The sequence below is a fragment of the Chelmon rostratus genome, chromosome 9 (assembly GCF_017976325.1).
Source record: "Chelmon rostratus isolate fCheRos1 chromosome 9, fCheRos1.pri, whole genome shotgun sequence".
NCBI classification, from domain to species: domain Eukaryota; kingdom Metazoa; phylum Chordata; class Actinopteri; order Chaetodontiformes; family Chaetodontidae; genus Chelmon; species Chelmon rostratus.
Window position 1 is genome coordinate 25,027,982 of NC_055666.1, and position 24,647 is coordinate 25,052,628.

At 43.6% G+C, this 24,647-nt stretch overlaps 1 protein-coding gene across 1 annotated transcript in view; it reads left to right on the forward strand.

The window, feature by feature from the left end:
- Nucleotides 1-24,647, forward strand: part of LOC121611259 (protocadherin Fat 4) — a 105,632-nt gene that overhangs the window by 75,340 nt on the left and 5,645 nt on the right. The window contains exons 8-16 of the mRNA XM_041943700.1: nt 4,043-4,223; nt 6,487-6,737; nt 6,982-11,331; nt 12,843-12,947; nt 13,365-13,672; nt 17,692-17,777; nt 19,126-19,305; nt 19,760-19,884; nt 21,626-21,843. Coding sequence (XP_041799634.1) covers nt 4,043-4,223; nt 6,487-6,737; nt 6,982-11,331; nt 12,843-12,947; nt 13,365-13,672; nt 17,692-17,777; nt 19,126-19,305; nt 19,760-19,884; nt 21,626-21,843 — 5,804 coding nt within the window. The remainder of the gene's footprint in view (nt 1-4,042; nt 4,224-6,486; nt 6,738-6,981; nt 11,332-12,842; nt 12,948-13,364; nt 13,673-17,691; nt 17,778-19,125; nt 19,306-19,759; nt 19,885-21,625; nt 21,844-24,647) is intronic.

Sequence of the window (24,647 nt, forward strand, 5' to 3'; positions counted from 1 at the left end):
AGCAGGTTTGGGGGGAAACAGCTGCCAGGGGTTATGTGATATCAGTGAGCCCCAGGAGGCTAAGAAGGCACGTCCTGAGGCTGCACAGTGGCACATGATGCTGTGGAGAAGTGATACACCAAGAAAGATGTGAAAAATGCTCCGTTTGAAGCCACGCTTGTCAACGAAGGCGGGGTCAGCACAGGTTCAGGGGAGCATCGGGGAGTATTTGAGCAGTTTAGGTCCTCAGTCGGGGGTGGGGGGGGGGGGGGGTGTCTTTGTGCTATGCTTGCTAAGGATTAGCTTGGGTAACAGCGTCCTGTGCCTCAGAGTCCCCAGTGCATTTGGTGACAGAGGCAATGAGGGTCAAAGGTCACACGAGCGGCAGTGGAGCAGTTTGTTCGTTCTCCTGAGGCAGTAAACAGGTTGTGACATCATATCCTGTTCAAAAGTGAAATGCCTGGAAGGAGGGCAGTGTGCTGTGTACACACACACACACACACACACACACACACACACAGGGCTAGCCTTGTAGCTTGGCCTGCTTCCGCTCTTAGTGGGGAAACAATGCTATTGAAAATCAGCAACCGCTTGTGACAGAAGGCGGTATGAGTTCAGAAAAATGTAGCAGCTGGCTTGATATTCAAAACCAAATATTTTCTTCATTCACTCAGTCTGTTGGTAGGAGCTAAAGACAAAGTCGCTGAGCTCCCAGAGCCACTAATCAGCCCGGCGGCTCCTGCACAGAACATCGCTGATCAACAACAGTCTTAGCGAGTTGTTGACAGTCAAACACGCTTCGCCTGGAGGCAGCAGCTCCGCGCCGTTTAACATTAAGTGATACGGACACCTTGCTGACTTGGATCGCTCCTCAATTAAGAGGATCAGATGAGCGGGAGCTGCTCTAATCTGTTGCCATGACAACCTCCCGAATGATGACTCATGTCAGTTCGCCCGTGTCGTGCAGTTGAAGGCGTGACGCCGCAGGCTCCAGCGTAGGCGGATTAGAAAGCCGCAATCATGTGTGATATCGATTAAGTAATCCTGCTGACTGCATTTGTTTGGCCACTCAGCCACTTGTTGTGGTCCTTTGATTACATAATAGCCCTGTGATGATTTACTATGGACTGCATGCATAAAACTATTTACATTTTCCACTTAGAGTGTGTTTCTGCTGCTGTTAATTCATTGCATTTGACACCAAATGTGTTGTCGGCTTTTGTTTAAATGCAGGATTCTCTTAATCGCAAATATTTGTAAAGGTGGAAATACATAATCACCTCAAAATTCAACATTGCCTATATTTGGTTATAAACACAGGATACTTAAAAAGCCAGTAAAGTCTTAGTTGGAGCTGCAGAGGACATGACTCATTTTGGTAATGAGTCACTAAAGATTAGTGTTGTATGGTTTCTGGGCCTCTTTCGGGTTAAAAAATGTTTACCGGTACCTCTGTTTGTATCATTTATTTGCTTCTGGAATTCAGCTCTGTTTACTCTGAACGCGCATGTTAGCCACTTCTGTTCTGACCAGAAAACCTGGATACGTGACAAGCTTAAGGTCGAATGTCTGTTTATTATCATAAAGCCATGATGTTACAGTAAACCGTCTCAAATCTCATTTTGTGAGGAATCCCCTGCCCTCCTGAAAGAAGCCGCGGTGGTCTCCGAACCCCGCAATAATGTTCAAATTTGTTGATCTTCGTAAGGAAATTTCTACTCCCTACCCACAGGGAGGTCACAGTTTAGTGTCAGCACTCTAACAGCAGCTGTAGAGCTTGCAGGGAATTTCATCTCTTTCCCAAGGACGCTTCAGTTGGTTGGACACTGTTTAAGCTGTGGTTTAAACAGTGTCCTAACCTGCTGGCACATGCTGTCTGCAATGCATGGATCTCTAAACTTTGTATACCTCAATATTTATTTGTGTACCAACCAAAATGTGTCATAGCACTGCGTTTTGGAAATTGACACTTACCAAAAGTTTGCATCTGTTTGCATTTTGAGCCTACATCAATGCAAGCAGCTGGTCATGGCTGTAGTTAGGCTTGAAATATCTGTTTTTTTAGTGCTCCACTGTGTTCACCAGCTCGTCGCTGTGTCTGTGTCTGCAGTGCAGGTACTCTACAGCTGCCTGCTGCAGCTGAAAATGACACTCTGAGTTGTAGAAGTAGTAATGAGATTAACCAAAACAGGCAGACAGACAGATGAACAACGAGCTGAAATTCAGTATAAAGCTACAGAAAGCTGAGGGGGGCTGCAGATTCAGGTCATAATTCTCTGTAGGTTAATCACTGTGAGCCCTGTCATGTAGTCTTATATTTCTGACATTGTCATTTGACATTTCATATTCTAAAATATGATAGATTATGGTAGCATGAAGTTTGGGAAAAAATGAAATTGCGGCTCTAATGTGATGACACTAGATCAAAGTCCTCTGGGGACCATGAATGTTTGTTATCAATTTCCAATAATAGTTGGATGGATTGCCATTATTGTCCATACAGCTGTGCCACCATCTTGACTAAAATACCGAAGATCTAAACCTGGAACCTGAACGAGTCTCAATGTGTCTGAAAAAAGTTCTCAATGCTCTTTTTCCTTCTTCCCTTTGGCTTGTTTTGGTGGCATACAGTACGACAGAAAGGAGTCATTGTATCAGGAGTATTCCTGTATCTTCTCAGGAGGCTGCTGAGGGAAAGATAATTCATCTGACTTTCAAATGAGGAGACTTGGCATAAAATGCAATCAGCATGTTGCCCTGATTTTATCGTATTTTCTAAAATAATCCTCACTGGCTGAGCCACAGCGTCCCTCGAGCCTTCTTTTCTGACCCTCCGCCACTGGACACTCTCTCCTCTCAGACTCCTTATGTTTTGATTTTGCACAGCTCTGCATTAAGAGAGAATTTTGGTGGCCACCGTCCAAATGTTTTTTATTATCTCTTATTAATCCAGGCCCCTACGGTACGCAAGTTCAAGCATCTGATGTTTTCAACAGCTGAGTACACAGGCACAGGAGACGCATGCTCTGAATTGTGTATGTTTTTATTTGGATGTATTATAGTTGACACATTCGCATAGATTCCTGAAGAGAGCTACAGGAGGCAACAGCTACAGGGGTGGGAAAAGTCGCTCATACAGCGTTCTCATCGCAGCTTTTCTCAGTCCTCAGGTGCTCTCTGTCCTTACAAACAATGCAAACATCTAAAAAAAATACCTCCAACCTTTAAAGATGTCCCCAAATCCCATATTGTGACGTTCAATCACAAGGCTGGACTTATGTTTGGAATATGGATCTTACAGTTCGGCGTGCCATTTAAGGAAGGATTATAAAGGCCAGCTCAAGCAAGGCAGATGTCTGATTTTTTTTTCCTCCTCAGGTTTTTCTGCATTGCGGCTCATTTTCATCTGCTATTGATTTAAATCCATCCCCCGGGGCCCAGCAAGCCCCGTTTCGTCACCCGCTCTGGGAGAAAAACGGTCAGATTTTTGCTGAAAATAGCACTTCTTCTCACTCAAATTCCACAGACTAACTCGCTCAGTGCCGTGCACCTTAAAATAGATACCTCGCTGTGGAAATTAAATCTATGAGTGTCCAGGACCCCAGGAAGGACGCCTGAAAGATTTGGTTTCAGAGACACTGAGCCCTTTTGATGTGTTCTGTGCTGGTGTGTGTGGATGTGGCAGTACGGCGGCTGATGGAAATCCAAACCGATGGCCAGAGAAATTTACGGGAATTAAATGCAGCACGAATATTGTGGCTGAGTCCTCACAGGAGTATGAATCAGTTCAGTGTAAATCTCCCTGCAAATGATAAGTCATGTACAATAACTCACCATGTGTCTAATGGGGTTTTTAATGGTGCTCACATGTTACTGCATCCCCTTGACCGGCTCGCTGTGGCGCATAACGGAGGTCTGTCATGTGAATGGAAAGCGTAATGACTTGCTTCTGTCCAGGTCATCAAGGCCGTTTCTTCTTCACTTCTTTTTGTGTCTTCACCGAAGGAAAAGCAAACCGCTGTTCTCACTTATACTTATTTTTCATTTCTCCCTTCATCTCCAGGTTCTCCGTCTCTGAGCGGAACGGGGACGGTGACAGTTCTGGTGAACGACGTGAACGATAACGTCCCCGTGTTCACCTCCTCCACCTTCCACACCACTATCATGGAGGACGCCCCAACAGGGACCGATGTGCTATTGGTCAACAGCTCCGACGCAGATGTTGGCGTCAATGGTGTGATAAGGTACCCTGAGGCCTGCGCACTTCTTTATTTTCTGACCAGTTATGTTATTATTAGGCAACCCCTTTTACTGCAGTGCTTCAGAGATCTCCCTGTGGAGGTTTTCTGTCCACAGAAACCACATTGTGGTTCATGACCTCATAGACCTGCAGGGCCAGGACATAAAAACGGCTTGACTTTGATCTAGTTATTCTGATCATAGTTTTATAAATATATATTACCAATAAAAACATTTACACAAATGATATTGTCCTGAAATCACTAGAAAAACAATCCATAAATTCAAGTTTTTACATCATTTCCTGAATAGACAAAGCAAAACGGAATGTTTTGCACGGAAAATTTATTCAAATCTCCTCTTGAGATTTAATTACTGCCTCCACCTTTCATGGCAGGGTTCAGAGACTGACAGAGGCAAATACAGAAAAAGAAGAAAAGTCCCCCAACGACAAAATAACCCCGATTCCAAAAAAGTTGTGCCACCGTGTAAAATGTAAAGAAAAACAGAACGTTTTTTGTTCCTGAGCCCATATAGTAACATCCGTTATACAATCGTGTGCTCCATCCTTGCTACACCAATAACATCTTATAGAAACTACCTCACACTTTGATTAATTTTGTCCAGGGACTTCTGAAGGAAACATAATTTGCACTGAAGAGTTATTACAAATTTTTGTTCATTAAAGACGGATTAACGCAGGAATAAAATCTTTTGTGTGCATAAGACTAATGAAGCCATTTTTTACAATGCAGAGGAGATGTACGTCGCTCTGTACAGTTCCAGTAACTACTGTGAGTAATCAGGTCATTCTTAGTTTGCTTTGATTCCCTGGTGTGAAAATACCCTTTCAGGGCCGTACAGGCCTGGGTCTTGGCTTTCCGCACGCCCTCAATGAAGCGTTTTACCTCATCGCCAGCTTTGTGAAATTCCAGGCTGATGTTGCAATTGAGTTTAAGAGCGGAGTGTAGAGTTTTAGTCAACACCCAAAGTCATTGTTAGGGCCGCGATTTCTCAAGCTGGATGACAGCTTATTCACACTCACAGCCCCCTCCTTGGGGATGCTTGGAAGAGCTTCTGGTCGGTCTCTCTCAAGCCGGACACTCAAGTCCGACCCCTCCTCCCTCCTCAGTAACCCCACTGGTTGCACATTGGGGGGTACCGCGGCGCGCTCCAGTTTCCCAAAACACAATAATGAGGATGTTAATTGTCTATGACAGTATGAGTTGTGCCCATCAGGGGTTTGAGGGGGTTCGGGGCCCTTAATGGAGACCAGAACCGGTTACCTTCAGTTATTCGTTTTGATTCTCACAGTCCATTACAAGTCCCAGCCTTGACTTGTCTCTGGACTGTGTTGAGACCAGAAGCATCTGTAGACAGTTTACGTTGATGATGTCCAAATAAGCTTCGCATCCACTCTGCTTTCACACGTTGTTCTGTAATTTGTCGTCCCATCTCTGGAGGGGGACGCTTTTTCTGAGGCCTTTTCAAAATATGCACTGGTGTGTACATGTATGTGTCAGTTTACATTTATGTCTGGGTCCTGCTGGAGACTTGTAAGATACAGACTGAAACATGATATTAGCCTGAAAGCCGAAGACTGTGGCCCCTCAGACCTGACGAGCTCTATGTTATGTGATGATATTCAGGCCTGTACTTCATTTGTACTCTGAGTGACATTTTCTGTAGCTATTGGATCTTTTTTTTTATATACATGCAATGCTCCACAATAGCGTAAATGAAACTGAATAAGATAAATCAAATAAAGGATCTTGGAGGTCTCCAGCTTCAACAGCCTGAACCACAGAGACTCTGTGAGCAGTGAAGCAGAAAACAGTGGCTGCATTTGATGGAATATGAAGCCGGATGCCTCAATCAGTTAACTGATTTGATGTGTCGCCAGTGAAATGTGGTGACCATTATTGACTATATTTTTCTATTTAAATGTGCATTGAAGAAGCTTGAAACAGTGCCCTCTATAGACCACATTGTGACAGTGCTGAACAACATCCAGTCATTGAAACAATATGTAGAGACTGTTTCAGGGGATGACTCCTCATGTAACACCTGAGAGTCAGTATTTAAAACACCTGTAATAACAGAATTACCTCACTGTTATATAAGGTGAGCGCATGATGCAGGAAATGAAGTCGCTCCATCACCACTGAGCAGACTAGACTAGAAACACCAAAACCACCTGAATATGTGCCGGTGTAGTAAAAATGACAATCACAAAGTTTTCACTGTCCTTGTTTATCTTTCCCACAGCTACAGCCTGAGCGGAGGACACGGCCAGTTCTCCATCAACCCTGCTACAGGACAGATTATCACCAGCTCCCTGCTGGATCGAGAGGACAGGGCCAATTACCAGCTGCTGGTTGTGGCAACAGATGGAGGGCAGCCCCAGGGCTTGTCCAGCTCCGCCACCGTGTCTGTGACGGTGGCTGATATCAACGATAACCCTCCACGCTTCCACCACCACCCTTACGTCACCCATATACCCGCCTCTACTGCAGCAGGTTAGTGCATGCCCTAAAACGTGCTGAAAAAATGTGATGGTTTGCACCTGTTTTCACTGTTACTGCACTCTTTTTTTCAAACTGTGTCCAGTGTGCTTTGTTTAGACTTAACTTTAACTTTAGTTCCAGATTCAAGAGGAACACATTACATATTGAAATAAGATGTATGTGTTTATATGCAGGTTTATCTATTGTCAGCATCTTTAGAATAAAATCTCACTCAAAAACTCCTTTATGTCTTCAGGCTCCCTGGTCTTTGCTGTTACTGTCACTGATGAAGACTCTGGCTCCAACGCCCAGCTGCACTACTCCCTGGTTGGACGCAACTCTGAGAAGTTCAAGATCGACCCCGTCAGAGGGGCCATCACTGCCAATGAGAAGCTAACTGGAAGTTCAGAGGTTACCCTCACGGTGCGAGTAAAAGACGGCGGTGCTAACCCCAAAACGGATACGACCACCGTGACTGTCCGTTTTGTTACTGGAGGAAACTTCCCCATCATCAAACTGAAGGAGCATGCGTTCACGTTCCCTGAGAGCCAGCCAACCAATCACGTTGTTACAATGGTTACGGGGTCTTCTATGAGGGGTGGGCCATTGTCTTATTACATCGCCAGCGGCAACCTGGATTACGCTTTTCATGTTGACCAGCTATCAGGCGAGTTGTCCATCAGACACCCACTTGATTATGAACACATTCAGAAGTATGTTCTCTGGATTGAGGCCAGAGATCAGGGCTTCCCGCCTTATTCCTCTTATGAGAAAGTGGAAATAACAGTACTGGATGTGAATGACAATCACCCAGTCTTTGATAAGGATCCCTTCCATGCTGAGATACTGGAGAACCTTTCGCCTCAGCGGGTGCTGATGGTCTCTGCTGTTGATCTGGACAGCGGGCCTAATGGACAGCTTGAATACGCTATCATTGATGGCAACAAGGAGAGCAGTTTCAGCATTAATAGAGCCACTGGTGAAATACGAACCACCAGGCCACTGGACCGGGAGAAGGTGGCTCAGTACGCTCTGAAAGTCAAAGCCACTGACCGGGGGTTGCCACCCAAAAACACAGCAGTGAAAGTGCTAATCAACGTACTGGATGTGAATGACAATGCTCCAAGGTTTTCCAAGATCTTTAGTGCTACGGTGGCTGAAAATGCCCCAGTGGGTTACACTGTCACCAGAGTCACCACCACAGACGAGGATGCTGGCTCAAATGCCATCAGCCGATATTCTATTACAGACACCAGCCTTCCATTCAGTATCAATCCAAACACAGGAGATATCACAATAAGTAGGCCACTCAATAGAGAAGACACAGATCATTACATTGTCAAAGTGTCTGCCCATGACTCTGGCTGGACAGTAAGCACAGATGTCACCATATTTATAACGGATATTAATGATAATGCCCCCAGGTTTAGCCGTCCCTCTTACTATCTGGACTACCCTGAGCTCACTGAGGTGGGCTCCCTGGTCACACAGGTGTCTGCCACAGATCCTGACGAGGGTTTCAACGGCAGAATTTTCTATTTCATTCGCTCCCAGTCTGAGTATTTCAGAATTAACGCCAGCTCTGGAGAGATATTTGTGAAGCAGCAGTTAAAATATCAGAACTCAACAGCTGCTAGTAGTATAAATATAAATCGCCACAGCTTCATTGTCACAGCCTCAGATCGGGCAGTCAAGCCTTTGATGAGTGAGACGACAGTAATTGTAAACGTTGTAGACAGCAATGATAATCCCCCTGAGTTTGATTCACCTAGCTATTTCACTCCTGTCACTAAGAGTGTCAAGGTTGGCACCAGACTGATTCGAGTTACAGCTCATGACAAAAAAGACTTTGGCCTTAATTCTGAGGTTGAGTATTTAATAACAGGTGGAAACAGCTCTAGTAAATTCAAACTAGATAAAACAAGTGGATGGATTACTGTTGCCTCCTCTCTTACATCTGATATGAATAAAATCTTCCTCATTGACACCACAGCGAGCGACAGAGGAAACCCTCCTTTGTCGGCACGAACGTCAGTGCGAATTGCAGTCACGGAAGAAAACCACCACACACCTGAGTTCTCACAAAGCCAAATCTCAGCTACTGTACCTGAAAGCCTTGCTGTAGGAACAGCAATCAGGACCCTGTCTGCCAGAGACAAAGATAAAGGAATGAATGGCCTTATCACATACAATGTAACTTCAGGCAACGACAAGGGTCTGTTTACACTTCATAGTAAAACTGGAGTTTTATCCCTCGTTCACCCTCTGGACTTTGAAGAGAAGCAACAACACGAGCTTAGAGTTTCAGCCATTGATGGTGGTTGGATTGCAAAAACAAGCTATGTCTCCGTCGCAATACATGTGACTGATGTGAATGACAACCCTCCTGTGTTTGATCCTGATGAGTACTTCCCTGTTGTACAGGAGAACGTTCCCAGTGGCACCACTGTGGTCAAAATGAACGCCACAGACCGCGATTCGGGAGCTAACGCAGTCATGGCTTATGTGATACAGTCATCAGACAGTGACCTCTTTGTTATTGACCCGAACACGGGCACGATCACCACCCAGGGCTTCTTGGATTACGAGGCTAAGCAAGTCTACCATTTAACAGTAAAGGCCTTTAATGTCCCAGACGAGGAGCGCTGCAGCTTCGCCAATGTCAACATTCAGCTAAAGGGAGCCAATGAATACGTACCCCGCTTTGTCTCCAAACAGTACTACTTTGAAATCTCTGAAGCTGCTCCAAAAGGCACAGTGGTCGGGGAAGTGTTCGCCAGTGATCGAGACCAGGGGAATGATGGAGTGGTTTACTACCTCATTTTTGGGAAGAGCAGAAAGAAGGGCTTTGGCATCAACAAGAAAACAGGCCAGATTTATGTCACAGGTACTCTAGACCGTGAGAAAGAGGAAAAGATTTCGTTGAAGGTTTTGGCAAAGAACGCAGGAAGCATCCGCGGGGCAGACATTGATGAGGTGTTTGTGAACATCACAATTCTTGATGCCAATGATCCTCCTGTTTTTACACAAGAACTGTATGATGTGCAGGTCAGTGAAGGTCTCTCACCTGGCGGTCTGGTTACCTTTGTGAGTGCTGAGGACTCAGACTCTGTCCCAAGCTGGAGCAGATTTTCGTACTCTATTGCTCCCGAGTTTGATAAAAATGTTTTCACTATCAACCCAAAAACTGGCCAAGTGTCTGTGGCTGCAGAGCTAGACAGAGAAACAACTCCTGTGTATAATCTAACAGTTCTTGCTGTGGATACTGGCACACCTCCTGCAACCGGAAGCACCACCGTGATTGTGAATCTGGAAGATATCAATGATAACGGTCCAACTTTGACAACCGCCTATGCTGAGGTAATGGAGAATCAGAGAGCTGGCACTGCAGTTACAACTCTAACAGCGTCTGACCCAGATCTACCACCCAACCAAGGCCCTTTCTTGTTCAGCCTTCTGAGTTCTGGATCTGCCAACAGCTACTTTAGCCTCAGTTCAGCTGGAGTGTTAACGACCAGTCGGGAGATCGACAGAGAACAGATTAGCGACTTCTACCTCTCTGTTGTGATAAAGGATTCTGGCGTGCCTCAAATGTCCTCAACAGGAACAATTCACGTCAAAATAAATGATCAGAACGACAATCCCTCAGCACCAAGAACAATGGAAATCTTAGTCCACTACTTTGGGAACATGTTTCCTGGAGGTTCCTTGGGAGATGTCAAACCTCAAGACCCTGACATTCAGGATAGGTTCCACTGCTCCCTCATTCCTCCCTCCTCCGGCCTTTTTAGTATCCCAACTGGAACGTGCAACCTGAACTCAAAAGCCCGCTCAACAGATGGAACTTTTGAAATAACCATCCGCAGCAGTGATGGCGTCCACGGCTCAGTCAGCAATACAGCCCGAGTCCTTTTCATGGGTTTCACAAATGCCACAGTGGACAACAGCATACTTATTCGACTCCAGTCTCAAGGAGTCAAAAGCTTCCTTACCAACCACTACCTCAGCTTCCTACGCATTGCCAACTCTCAGCTAGCAGGACTAGGCACAGGGGTGCTGCTTTATGGAGCTTTTGAACTCAACAATCAGACTTTCCTAATGGCAGCTGTGAAACGGGGCCACGGACAATATGTCAACCCCAGCGGCGTGGCCACATTCTTCCAGAGTATCAAAGACATTTTATATAGACAGAGCGGGGTGCAAATAGATGCGGTGGACCATGATCCTTGCACACGTAACCCGTGCCAGAATGGAGGCAGCTGCAAGAGGCGTCTCAGTGTCGGGCCTGATATGAAGACAGAAGAAAGCGTCCCAGTGATCCTTGTTTCCAACCACCCCCTGCAGCCCTACGCCTGCAGCTGTAGGCCAGGGTACACAGGAGCTCTGTGTGAGACAGACATCGACGAGTGCCAGCCATCACCGTGCCACAATGGCGGCACCTGCCACAATCTGGTGGGGGGTTTCTCCTGCACCTGTCCTGAAGGTTTCACCGGGATGGCCTGTGAGAGGGATGTCAACGAATGCCTTTCCAATCCCTGCAAGAACGGGGCGCTGTGCCAGAACTTCCCTGGCGGCTTCAACTGCCTCTGCAAATCCGGCTTTGCAGGTACTGTACACGCAGCAGTCACATTTTATGTCTGACCACAGAGTCACTCATGTTAGGTTCGGAAAAAAAGCATGTCAGGACACACATATAAGCACACAATAATGTGCTCGCATATATGGCTTTGGTTCCAAGGAAAATATTTGCCTCTGAATGTTTCCAAGAGGTGTTGTAGCCATAGCATACAAGCATGGCTGCCAAAAACAGTTTGGTTTTCAGATTACCAGTTGGGGGGTATCAGCTGTGATGCGTATCAGCCTGCCATGTTTGCTTTAATAAATAGGATGATGCGAAGCTGACCCTGTCAAGGCGTGAGTGTAGACTCCACACACAGTTCACCGGTATCACATTTCACTGTGTGCCTTCGTGTGCATGCAGCTATGACCACACACAGATACACTTCTAATCCAACTGCAGGATTTCTTTAATCAAAGATGTCTCATTTGGCTCTGTGTTGAGTTGTGTGACAAATGAGCAGCTTTCTAAAAGATCCAATCAGGCCTTTTCATTTAGAAGTGTAATGAATATGCTGCATTATTAGCCTTGATAAAAAGGGAGTGGATTTTAAGTGGAATTACTTGCATGTTGTCCAGCCGCTGTCTCCTGCATCTGAAACACATTTTCAAAGCCGGCTGTAGCAGCCGATTTGCTTCAGGTCAAGTCATTACTGTCCCTTTTTATTATGACGATAAAAAATGACACAAATCTTAAGGTTTCATCGAGATAAATGACCCTCTTGAAGAAATGCACCTATTGACTTACAGTAGTTTGCATGCACTCACAGTGAACTCTCAACTTCCTGTTTTCTCCGCCTGGTTTTTGGCAGCAGAATTTATCTCCATTAAGCAACATGTTGCAGGATTTACAGCCTAAAATATATTTGCAGTAGTTCATTCTGAGTCTTTTTGTATTGTATCATCCCTGAATCATTTATTGTCTTGCCCAAGTGCATTTGTATCATCAGTGTCACATTCCTTTCAACTCATTTACTGTTGATGTTCACCAATATGTGTGACAGCAATTCATGTACATTGCAAAAAACAACCTCATCCAAAAGTTATTTTATTTTGCAGTGAATTTGAAAATCTGATTATTCTTAGTGGGAATAATCTGCCAGTGGAGTGAGATCATTTCTTTTTTTTCCTATGAAAGTTTCAAGATGTTGTTTTGGATCAAATGATGTCATCTTGGACAAGTGATGTTCATTCCAAAATAGCATCACATTTTTCAAGAACGAATGAGAAATAAGTGAATCTGCACTAAGACTAAGTAATATTACATCTTCCTATTATCTGTATTTTACAATTGTTTTAACAAAAAAAGATTTAAGCTTAAATGATTGGTTGGAGTCCAGATTTATTTTTTATTTTTTTTGCAGTGCATTACTCAGCTGTGAGGTGATGAAAGGCCTGCATGACTTGGCCTGTGGGGAAAGTGAACTGTGTTCCCCTCCGGGTTTTCCTGTGTTGTCTGCCACCTCATCCATTTTAATTTATGTTGTTCTGTGAACCCAGGCAAAACGTGTGATTCCATCATCAATCACTGTGAGTGTAACCCTTGTTTTAATGGCGGCTCCTGTCAGAATCGGGTGGATGGATATTACTGTCATTGTCCATTTGGTAAGTAATAGTAGGAAACTTTTTAGGGTATTAGTGAGTCCCGGTAAATTGAAACGCAAGGAGGACAATTTCATGCAATCTTCCTAAATAAATGAAAGTTATGACATTATTATTCCATGATTTCTAAAACAAATGTGCACTGCCATTTCATTTTGTGTCTCCATTTTTCATGCTTTGTATTTCTGCGGTCATTGATAAGCCTCCAATTTAGGCAAAAAGAAGAAGTTTGTAACTTTTCAAAGGTGCAAGATTGCAATCTGACAGCAGTGATATCTGCTTTGTACCACTAAATACAGAACGTATGATATTGCTTGATAAAGATTATGTTTTATCTGTGGATAATTTTATCACAGCGGCACCGTGAATCATTCATTGGCTTCCTCTCTGAGTCCTCTCTTGACCTGTTTTTGTCCTCAGGGGTTTTCGGCAAACACTGTGAACTGAACAGCTACGGCTTTGAGGAGCTCTCCTACATGGAGTTTCCGTCTCTGGATCCCAACAATAACTACATATATATCAAGTTTGCTACCCTGAAGAGCAACGCGCTGCTTATGTACAACCACGATAACCAGACCGGAGACAAGGCGGAGTTCCTGGCTCTGGAGATCTTCGAGGGACGGATGCGCTTCTCCTTCAACTTGGGAAGTGGAACTTATAAACTGATGACCATGATAAAAGTTTCCGACGGGCAGTTCCACACAGTCATCGCCAGGAGAGCTGGAATGGTAGGAACGTCTAATTTTATGACGGGAATTAGCTCACATGTTGAACATGTTTCACCAGGCATTCCTAAAAACTTTTCATTCAAGGGTTTTATAGCTCTTATCGGTCTACTAGCATAAACATTGCGGAAAATCTGAGAAATGCAACATGGTGCGGGCTGCACTATCAATAGCATTTATGTCCTGGGCTTTTATAGCTGAAACCTGCATCCAAATTTGGCCTCATATTCTTTTTTGCACCATCAGATGATAATTAAACTCCCTCAAACCACGGGTAGCTCTGCTTATGGTTTTCATGGTTTGTAATTATATTTTATTGCTCGTTGTGATTTACAATACGAGGATCCAAAATGACCCTGAAGGTTGAAATTCTGTCTCCTGTGCTCTGAATGAGAGGCTTCTCCCTGCCAGCAATGCAGTGGCAAGGAAAGAGAGAAAAAAAATCCACCCAGGCCCTGTCAAACCTTCTATAATGTAGCTCTCCTGCTGGACTTCAAATCTGTCATTTCCCACCGTGCACTGAGAGTTTCATAGGAAGCTGGTAAAATCGTTAAATTGTCAGTTTTGAGATGGTGCAGAGTGACGGGATGGAAAGGAATACAGCACACGCTGAAAACTGTGATTGTGTCTGGGTATAGTGCCCTGTAAATAGCATGCAGAGGTGGCCATGTTAGGGCTCTTGAAGGCTGACAGAGAAATGTGCGTCATGCCTCAAGTGCCAACTCCCTCAGGTGGTGTAAAGTGAACCCGATCGCGATGTTTTCAAACGGTGCTGTGGGTCATTTCAGTGGTCAGGCTTGAGGTCTGTTCACAGTTCCTTCCTCCTGAATTCTGAGCCAATGTCTAAAGGAGACAGAAACCATGGGCATGATCATGCACTTCTTCTGCAGCCAAGTAATCCAAGTAAGCTCTAAGGAATGAGAGAGAGCAGAAGGTTCACAGATCTGTTTAATTGTCAAATGCAATAAATGACACATCAGGACAACGAGTTTCAGACCGTATCGTATTATAGGGTCAGACCAATTTTGCAATTTTCAATATCTTATAACACATTTTGATTTCCATTTTGATTTGATGACAGACAAGATACAAGGCATTATGACAGGTTTCAATACAGAGTTCCAGTTTTGCATTAATTGATTTCATGTTCTTTGGCCATGGACTTTGGAGTCATGGAACAAGCTGTAAATACAACATGATATAGTATCGCCTTACAGATGCTGATATGGTGAATGTGTTAGCAAACAGTAACTTATGTACACATCCAGCTGTCATGGAGCATCTTTAATATTCATTTGGAGTCATTTTTAGGGTCACCTGGTCAATGAAATGTAAGTTTTAGCTCTGCTTTAGTCTCCACCATCTGACTCCTTAGCTGCTAAAGGCTATGCTATGTTCAACAGCTAGTCAGTAACTTTGTGTGATGTTAAGGTTTGGGCAGGTATTGTAAAGTGGTTTATTTCAACGTCTCTGCTGAAAAAAGCTGCACACTATTGATGGAGATTAGAGCTGTGAATCAAGTGAATCAAAACGTGGGTCTAAAAAACAAAACAATGAGCTGAAAGACGCCAAATAGCTTCATGAAGCAGAGAGAAACTGCAGAATCCAGTGATAATTCCCTGTTGTTGTCAGTATGAGCGACCCTTTCACATGAAACATACTCATCTGACCCACCAAATTCAATATTGTAATCTCAGTTTAACAAAGTTTTATTTGGTTTTTGGGTAGTTTTGGAATACTGCAAAGCAGACACTCTCATTTCGCATGTGACATGTGTGTCACTATTTCTCACATTTGGTGGCCAGTAGTTCCCCATGAAAACATTATAGACACACAATTTACGTATTCTCACCCTAAACCGCTTGAGGTCTACTTAATTGCACGAACTTGCCACAAATTGATCATCTGAACTTGATGAAGGCCACATTTACAAGAGTCATTTGTGAGATATGATCATTAGCATAATCAATGCTATATACGACTATCTGTCCCGCTCCATTTGTGTGAAATGACATGTTGTTAACAAACAATGTGATCACAGCTGGGAGCAAGAGCTCAGCTAGTTTACTTTAAATCAGGGTTTTAAGTCAGAACAAACAACAGGATCTTCTGTGAATGTGGTCTGCAAATGTAGTTTGACAGATTAGGGCTCGCTGTAGCCGAGTAGCACCAGCAGCTAATCATCAAGGTTTTGATTAGCTAAATTATTTGTCCTAGAAACAAGCGCAAAACAAATGCATAACAGCAGCTGCTGCCTGCACCACAACAGAGAGCAATGCTATGGTCCTTCCATTATTAGTCATGGGGAAAGCAATGATCTCCAGTGGCGCTTTCTGCACGTTTCCCTCAGTGCAAAAACACGCTACTCATCTTTTCGTGTTACATTCGGTATTCATTTCCAAAGGGCTTCTTGAGATGGATGTTTTCCCCACCACAGTGTGAGACGCTTGACAGTGAGTGCAGTGTACTGTATTTAAGGCACGGCTGTGTTGCCTTTGATCGCAGGAAAAGGCATTAATGAAATGTTCATGTGGTTCTGACTTTCTTTACGGCACTTCAGAGAGTCACGAATGTGTTCGAGACAAAAGAGTCCTGTTGGTCCTCGCCGTTGTCACCGTGTTGGCGTGTTTGAGTGTGTGTTTTACTCTGACTTATTTCTGTGTACGTGTCCATGTGTCTGACTCAAGTGTGACTCAGTGTGTGTGTGTGTGTGTGTGTGCGCTCGGTGGGGTCGTGCTCTCCCGGATGATTTGTGTCGGAGATCTGGATCAGTGTGGTCCGTGTTTACTTAAGATCCAGGAGAGGTGGAGCATGATTGCCCTGGTTTTTCAACACTTTCACACACTTTTCCGGACAGTTTCCTCACCAGGCCATTTCTTTTCTTCCTCGTCGGGTCGTTCCCTCTCTGAGAGACAGCAGAGCACAGCCCACATCTGGTCAAAAGCTTTCGGACCATTAACGGGAAACAGGAATTGTTTCTAATGTATGGCTTCTTTATACCACTCTGATGGTTTTGAATTGATGAAAAATAAGCGGCCTACAAGCCATTTGGTGCACAAAGCTCAGACTAAGCATTTAACAGAACTGAGCTATACAAATACCCTGCAGTGAACGTTATGCTACAGTGCATGCAAAGATATGTAGTCTGACATACTCTCATGCAATTTCAGGATATGAACATTTAAAAAAAAATCATGTTCAAGCAGGAAATCGCATATGTGGTGTTAACACATAGATGATGCAGCATGCTCTGGACTGCCTTGTCTTTGTCATTCACTGTGAAAGGCACAAAAAGTGGTTCAACACACACGTCTTCACTAGAGGTTTCACGGGCTTTAAAGGAACAAGCGGCTCACTTAGCTTAGCGCAACGACTGGAAACTGGGGGAAACAGCTAGCCTGGTTCTGTCCAGCAGCAACAAAATCCACCTATCAGCACTCTTCGCTTGCATGCATGTATATTTTATATAATTCTGTCAAAATATTGATTTTTTTAATCATATGAAGATAAAACTTGTTGCAATTAAACACCAAATAGATAATAATAGTTCTTGGCTATTTAACTACTTCTACCTGGATTTCTAGAGAGATAGTAGCAAGAGAGCACCTCCACCATAAGGCTGCTTTTCCCAGTGGCTCCACCCACTTACAATAAATTAACCAATGAGATCATCCGTGCCTCTTATCAATATTTCTTTACTAAAAGGTAACCCCGACAGTGTTTGTGCAGCACCAGCACAAGTGACAGTCTCCCTCCCACATGACGCAGATGATACAGAGGAAGAAGCAGGGTGGCTGATATTGATCAAGCGTTTCATTGGTCACGATCTGCCACGAAACAGCAGTAACTGAAACAGCTTGTTGGCATTTGAGCTCTGCAACCAACTATGTTAGCCACAATCTAGCATTCAAAAAAACGGAGTGTCCTCCAGGAAAAATAACGGAGTGACTCAGTGTGATTTACCAGCTGTTAGTCTTAAAGACAATCACACGTGACATGCATGTGTTTCTATCATCATGTAGGCTGCCTCCCTGACTGTGGATCTGTGTGGTGATGACCAGGAACCGGGCTACTGTGCTGTGAGCAATGTGGCAGTACACACTGACTGGTAAGAAAACCACACACACACATACAGTACACAGATGTCGATCCACTGTATGCATTAAAATAGTGCTGACAGTTTCAGTTCTAAGGCTTAGAAAACTCTATATATAACTCTAAAATATTTTCCATGACTGGCAAAATAATGGAAAATAATACAAAACCAATAGCTTCTCTGCACCTGATCTGGACAGATTTGCTGAATTCTTTCCAGTTGTTGTACTTTGTACTTTTTTATAGCATGAAAGCAACACATGCGCTCTGAATTTACAACAATTCAATCTTTTTCACAAAGTGGATGTTGACTATGTCCACTTGTGACCCCCAGTTGTTTAAACCAAAGAGTGATTTCATTGTTTTTTTTTTTTTCTTGTTTTATTTGGCAAAAAACATTAAAATTACACGAACGTTTGATAGTAACAAACTTTTTTTTTTTTAGCGGAAACACCCGTCAAATTCAGATCTTGACCCACAGGTTGGGAACCACTGATGTAGATGAGAGTTTTGTAAGGTCATCCTCAACATATCTGTGACATTCAGATTAGCCCTTTAGCTAACCTGAGGAGTGTTTAGTTAAAAACCAAAGTCTAAATTAAAGGCATTCACACACCAACTCTGACAACCTAAAACTTTAATAGGAGGTCTCCCTTCTTTCTTTCCATCTTTAATAATGGATGTGATCCCTCACAATAAGCTGCTCTGCAGAGAAAAGTCTACCAAATATGAAATTCTCTCTAGAGATTTTAAGCTTTTATTTTCTTTCTTTGCTTTTCTTATTACTGTCGTACTGTGTAAGTATCTGGGTGAAAGCTAATTGCTTAGTATGTAATATGCAGTTGTCATACATTTTTGTGCAGTGATAATCCAAAAATGACTCAAAGTCAAAGTGAAATCATCTGTTGTAAATATATAAAATATGATGTAAACCTTCGTTAATTTACTGCATGATCATTGCCTTTACACGCAAATACCTCTGAGCCAGGCCTTGTGGGGTGAAAACATGAGACTGTAAGTGTGTGTGTGTGAGTGTGTGTGTGTGTGTGTGGATGACAGAGAGAGCGATCGTTTTGGCAGATGAGGAAGGTCCACAGAGTTCTGCGGAAGGTTTATTTTGTAAGGGTCTCGAGATCATGTTGTTGTGAAACTCGCTGACCCGCAGTGTCTTTCTGTGTAAGTGTGTGTGTGTGTGTGCGTGCACGCGTGTGTGTGTACATACCTCTGAATACTTGAATGCATTTGCAAGCATTTCTGTGCATATGTTCTTTTGTGTCTGTGTGCATTTAAAGTCTTTGTGTGTTTCTGTTCTTGCGTGTGTGTGTGTGTGTGTGTGTGTGTGTGTGTGTGTGTGCGTGAAGGATCCTGGACGTGCAGCCCAACAGGCTCTCGGTGGGAGGCGTCAGGTCAATAGAACCCGTCCTTCATCGGCGCGGTCAGGTCGCCACCCACGACTTTGTCGGCTGCATCATGGAGTTCGCCGTCAACGGCCGCCCGCTGGAGCCCAGTCAGGCGCTGGCATCGCGTGGCATCCTTGACAGGTCCACACAACTCCACCCCCACCCTCACCCCTGCTCCCGCTTTCACCCTCTCTCCATCATCTCCTTCTTCTTCCCATCTGTCCGTCTTCTCCAGCCTCCTCGACTCTCGCTGTGGGACATCTGTTCACACTCCCAAACCCTCTCGAGAGATTTTAAAAAGATGTTTTTTTTTAATACAAACGGCAGATTTTTGATGGGGGAAACCAATTGCAGAATTCCGGGGAATTTTTTTCTTTTCTGTCGTGCTGCTGAATAGTGAGGCGAGAACAGATCTTTTAATATGCTAATTCTCTCTGGGTTCTTTATGTGTTTTTTGTATTGCAGCATGGGGAGAGAAATCACAGCTCATCTGCCCCTTTTTTTCAGAGTTTCTTTTTCGCCGGACCCCCTGGCCGCCGACTGCGCGGCTGACTTGTCAAACTGATTGTCTGATTGTCGGTTTGTGTGTCTGTAGATGTCCGAGACTTGAAGGAGCCTGCACCGCCAGCCCCTGCAGACACGGGGGCACCTGTTTGGACCACTGGTCTTGGCAGCAGTGCCAATGCATGGACGGCTTCACCGGCAAATTCTGTGAGAAATGTAAGTAAATGCCTTTGAAGTGTCTTTTTATTGCTGAGGGTGCATTTACTAAGGAATATTCTATCATGACTATTTATGATTCTTCCCTCATGAGTCATCGAACTGCACCATGTAGCTTAATATAGGCCACATCACTGCATTCTGAGCTTTGGTTCAAAGCGTTTGTGTATTTCATTGTATAAATATTCAGCCTCTACATCAGAGACCTAAAACAGACTGAGGAACCCTTTGAGGCCCACAAAAACTGCCAGCTACTGTTTGAGGTGCTACAGCGTGTTTAGGAATGTTACCAATAATCATTACCGCATTTATTTTGAAATGTTCGTATTGTTGCTGGGAACAAACATCACGTGTTAGGAGTCTGGGAACCTCCACGCTGGATTTCTCTGTCATTGGGTTTGATTTTGTGGGGAATGTGCTGGTTTGTTTCGTGGCACGAAGCAGGATCAGAGAACTTTTCCTCTAATACAAATGAAGCGTGCTCTCTCAGAGTCCTGTGCATCAAGGAGGAAGAAAAAATGCCACAAAGTTCGGTGAATGACAACATGAAACAACCTCTTTGCTAGAATGAAGCAATGAGGTTTATGAGAAATGTCCACATTCTGAGTGAACTCTGACAGTAATAATACCAGTGGTGCTGTGATATCTTGACTGTGGTTTTGTGGTTCCAGTCATTTTAGTACATTTTTGGTGACTGTAGTGACTCTTCGCATTGCTGGTTGATGAGATACTGGCTAGTTCACACAGTTCAGCTACATCAACGTCTGTCTCATAGCTGTCAAACATACAAACCATACGTCTTTAGTCGAACAATGTAAACTCCAGCAGAGCAGGGTTATAGAAAGGTTCATGGTGCAACACAACTAATGAGCTACAACAGCTTGACCTTTGTTCGACTCTCTGGCTCTAAATGCGCTCTGAATTCATTGTTTTTTAAAAGACGTTTTCTTTTTAACAAGAGCGTGAATGTCAGCTTTTGCAAAAGTTGATGCAAACTACATGCCCAGATGTACGCTGATCGCTGATTCACTGGATTGAACTGGACTGATTTTGCTGCAGCGTTTTGACATTTTAATGTAATCTGAAGCTCTGTTGCCATCACTTTTTTTTTGCTCTGTACTGCACTGTGAGGGAGAACGGGTAACATAAAAGATAGTTTTAATGGAAATCATTATTAACAACAAAACATCAAACGTTTTACAGAAACTGCACGAATTAAACTACAGAAATTACACTTTGTTTGTTATTAATGGTGACTGACTTTCCTCACACTTCACAAAATATTTTATTAATATTTTAATGATTACATATATTGTTTTGTTTTAAGTTTAGTATTATATTATAAAAAAATGTTTAGTACTGAATTGTAGCTTTAGAAAATGATATCATATTCTATATTAGCAAAACTTAAGATGTGCACCCATAACAAATCCACTGTCTTTGTATTAGATGAAGCAATTACCAGAAATTTAGGTGAAGCTCTTAAGAGGGTGTAGTTATGGGCTGAAGGGTAGACAGGCTGTTGTCTGGAATGACCTACATCTTTAACTTATGGGAAGGTATTTGCAACCACTGGCGAGAATGTAAGAACTGATTTGTGGTTATGGCAGTTGGATCAGGAAAATAATTTGAGCCTGTGTGTCCGCCAGCTCCGAAGTGGAAATATAAGTTTTACAGTCGCCTGTGAAACGCCAGTGAAGTCAGACGGGTGCTGAGGATATTCTCTGTCTTCCTCCCACAGACATGACAGCAGACACCGCCCTGTCCCTGGATGGTACCGGCCGGCTGGACTACTCCCTGAAGCAGGGCCCTAAACGTGACGTCCTCCTGAGACAGTCACTGCAGGGCGTGACCTCTGACCCCGCCAGTCCTCGCAGCATGGAGGTCAAGTTCAGGACACGCAGCAAGAGCGGCACTCTGCTGCATGTGCAGGAGAGCAGCAACTACACGACTGTGAAGGTACGTAAAAGAGAGAGGAAGTGAAGGTTATGTGAGAGTCAGTGATAAAATGTACAATAAAAGTTGGCATGAAATGCAGTCTGCACAAACAAATAAAGGTTAGTTCCAGAGAGAGATAAAAGAGGGAAAATTACATATTTCTATATGTTACCTCCATTAGAAAAGCAGCATAGTCATCGTCATAGTGTTTCTCTTTTTAAAAGAAATACTGTTGTCATGCATTGTTCATGTTGAATTGTAAAGACAGGCCTATCTCTAATAATAATGTGTCTCAAATAAAGGCTGGGGTATTGTAATAAATGCTTGCATTGAAACCTCAATAGTCATTTTTCACAGCAGACTTTGCATTTGCGTCACAAATTTCCTTTAAACCACATTCATTACTGGTGTCCAGTGGAGAATTAGCTTAAAGCAGGTGTCAGTGAAGGTAGATGGTCTTGAGTACTCGTTACGTGTTAAAATCTTTCTAGCAGCAGAATCAGCTCATTTTTTAAGATGCTTTTAGCTCATTTTGCAAAGCAGCCACTGTTAACGTGAGCATCAGCCACATACTGCAGACCCACAAGGCTCGTTAGCTAACGATCACGATCATAATTCACTCCTCCAATCGTTTGAGGTGACAGAGCTGAGGTCCAGCAATATGGCTGCCAGATGATATGTTGCATCACCAAAAGCATATTTGCAGTCATGAGCATGTGTTGGTTTGTGTGTCGGCAAACATCCTGACACTGACGCTGAAAGCTCGCCTGAATATTTGGACTTCGGGGTTCCCAACATTTTGTACGTACACTATGTAAGCTGTAGTGGACGGCATACAAACATGTCTGCACACCGTCTTCTTACTTTGATTCACCCCTTACAACACCAGCCGCCACCACACACACTGTCACTTAGCCAAACTCCTCTTTTTCTCCTCTCGTCCTGTTCAGCAACCCCCCTCCCTCAGCCTGATCCTGGGCAGCTGCCCAAAGAGGTCTGAGCGCTCATTCTTTCTCTTCCATTTTCCTTTTGTACCCTCGCCACCACCAGCCCCTTCCCACTTTAACATCAGTCTTTCTCCCTTATGATCTGGTTTTCCAGCTCTGAGCAGCTTCTGGTGCTCATCAAATCACCATCGCAGCTTCCTAGACAGCACAGAAAAGTATTCTAAGTACAATGACGCCTAGAACAGTAGAGCGGCAGGGGAATACATGCTGTATATGTACATATGTTGAGAGTCAGAACTATATATACTGAGATGTAAAAAACAAGATGTTTAATAGATAAACTTCATGATTGTTTTTCCAGGTTTAGAGCCCTCAGTATTCTTTGGCTTTGGGGACTTTCCGCTTTTCCCATTTTAAATCAATTCCTCCGGAAGCTACTTATCATTGCTGATTTTTAGGGTCTTTGAAAGGAGGAGAACGGGATTACTTTTCCATGGAAGCAGGGAAGTACACATATGAGATTACCATACACAGTGTAAGCCACAAATTTGTTGCCTGTGCCAAAATGAGCTTGATTAATTTCTTTTAAAGACGCACTCTGTCCTCTCCTCACTGGAAAGAGCCTTCAACCAGTGGGCGTTTGAATGAGCGTGTTTTCTGAGTTTGTTGTCAGCGAGCTTCTGATCGTCGTCTGGCTGAGTAACTTTAGCTCCACACACAAGTCGTGAGAACATGATTTACTGCAGCGTGTCCCGCCGGCAGAAAGATTTACGAGCGTCAAACAGCATTTTTGTTTTCGATCTCCGACCTCAGCATCGGATTCTGAAGGCAGTGTGGTGGTAGCTTTGTGGAGGCTGGGAGAAGACTTCCTCCCGTCACTCATGATTGATGCTGACATGACAGTTGGGTTGCATTAATCAGAAAAACAGCATTTTTAACCCCTAGTTTATCCAACTTTATCCGACAGTGTGCAGATTCAGGGACTGAGCAATTTATCAAGCATCTTATCCACTCTGTCTACTCTCTAATCTCTGATGTGCTGTTTAATGTGGACATGAAGATCTATTACTATGCTTATCTAAATTACTGAACATGCAATGATGTACACACACTTGGTGTATTCCCCGTCCACCACGTTGGTCCAGACTGTAATATTTCAACAGCTTTTGGTTGGTTTGCCACAACATTTGGTTCAGAGATTCATGTTCCCATCAGGATCAAGTGTAATCACTTCTAAAGATCTACTGAATCTTCCTCTAGATCTTCATCATGATCAAACTTTCACTTTTCCCAGTACTTCCCAATACCTGCAAATCTAATGACAATTCCTTCTGTTAAGCGGTAATTAGCAAACATTTGTATGCTAACACACTAGACTCATGGTAGAACATGGTATAAAAATTATATCTGCGTCAAATCAGCATGTTAGCATGCTAACCTTAGCATTTAGCTCAGAACGCCATTGTACAGCCTCACAAAGCCACTAGCCTGAATGTGGACTCCTGGTCTTATTTGTGTGTTGTCATTTATGGTCTCCTTGTATGATTATATGGGGATAAACTTCTCACATCAAGATGGTGTGATTCACAGTTCTTGTATCAACATGAATCATGAGTAAAATCTGTCACAGCATGTGATCTTAAACCCTTCAGAACAGATTCGCTGAATGTGATTTTGAACGCCTTGTCAATGTAGTATTAAGACAAGGCCGTTCATTAAATCCCATAAAATGGATGAAAGGGTTTTTAATGCATTTAAATTTTTATTCAAAGCTGTTGTTTGTCTCTTTCATGGTGGAAAATCTGCTTTAACAGTAGCCAACAAATCAAAGCTCCTAACGTTAACTAGATATTTTTTTGTGTGATCAGTTCAATCCAC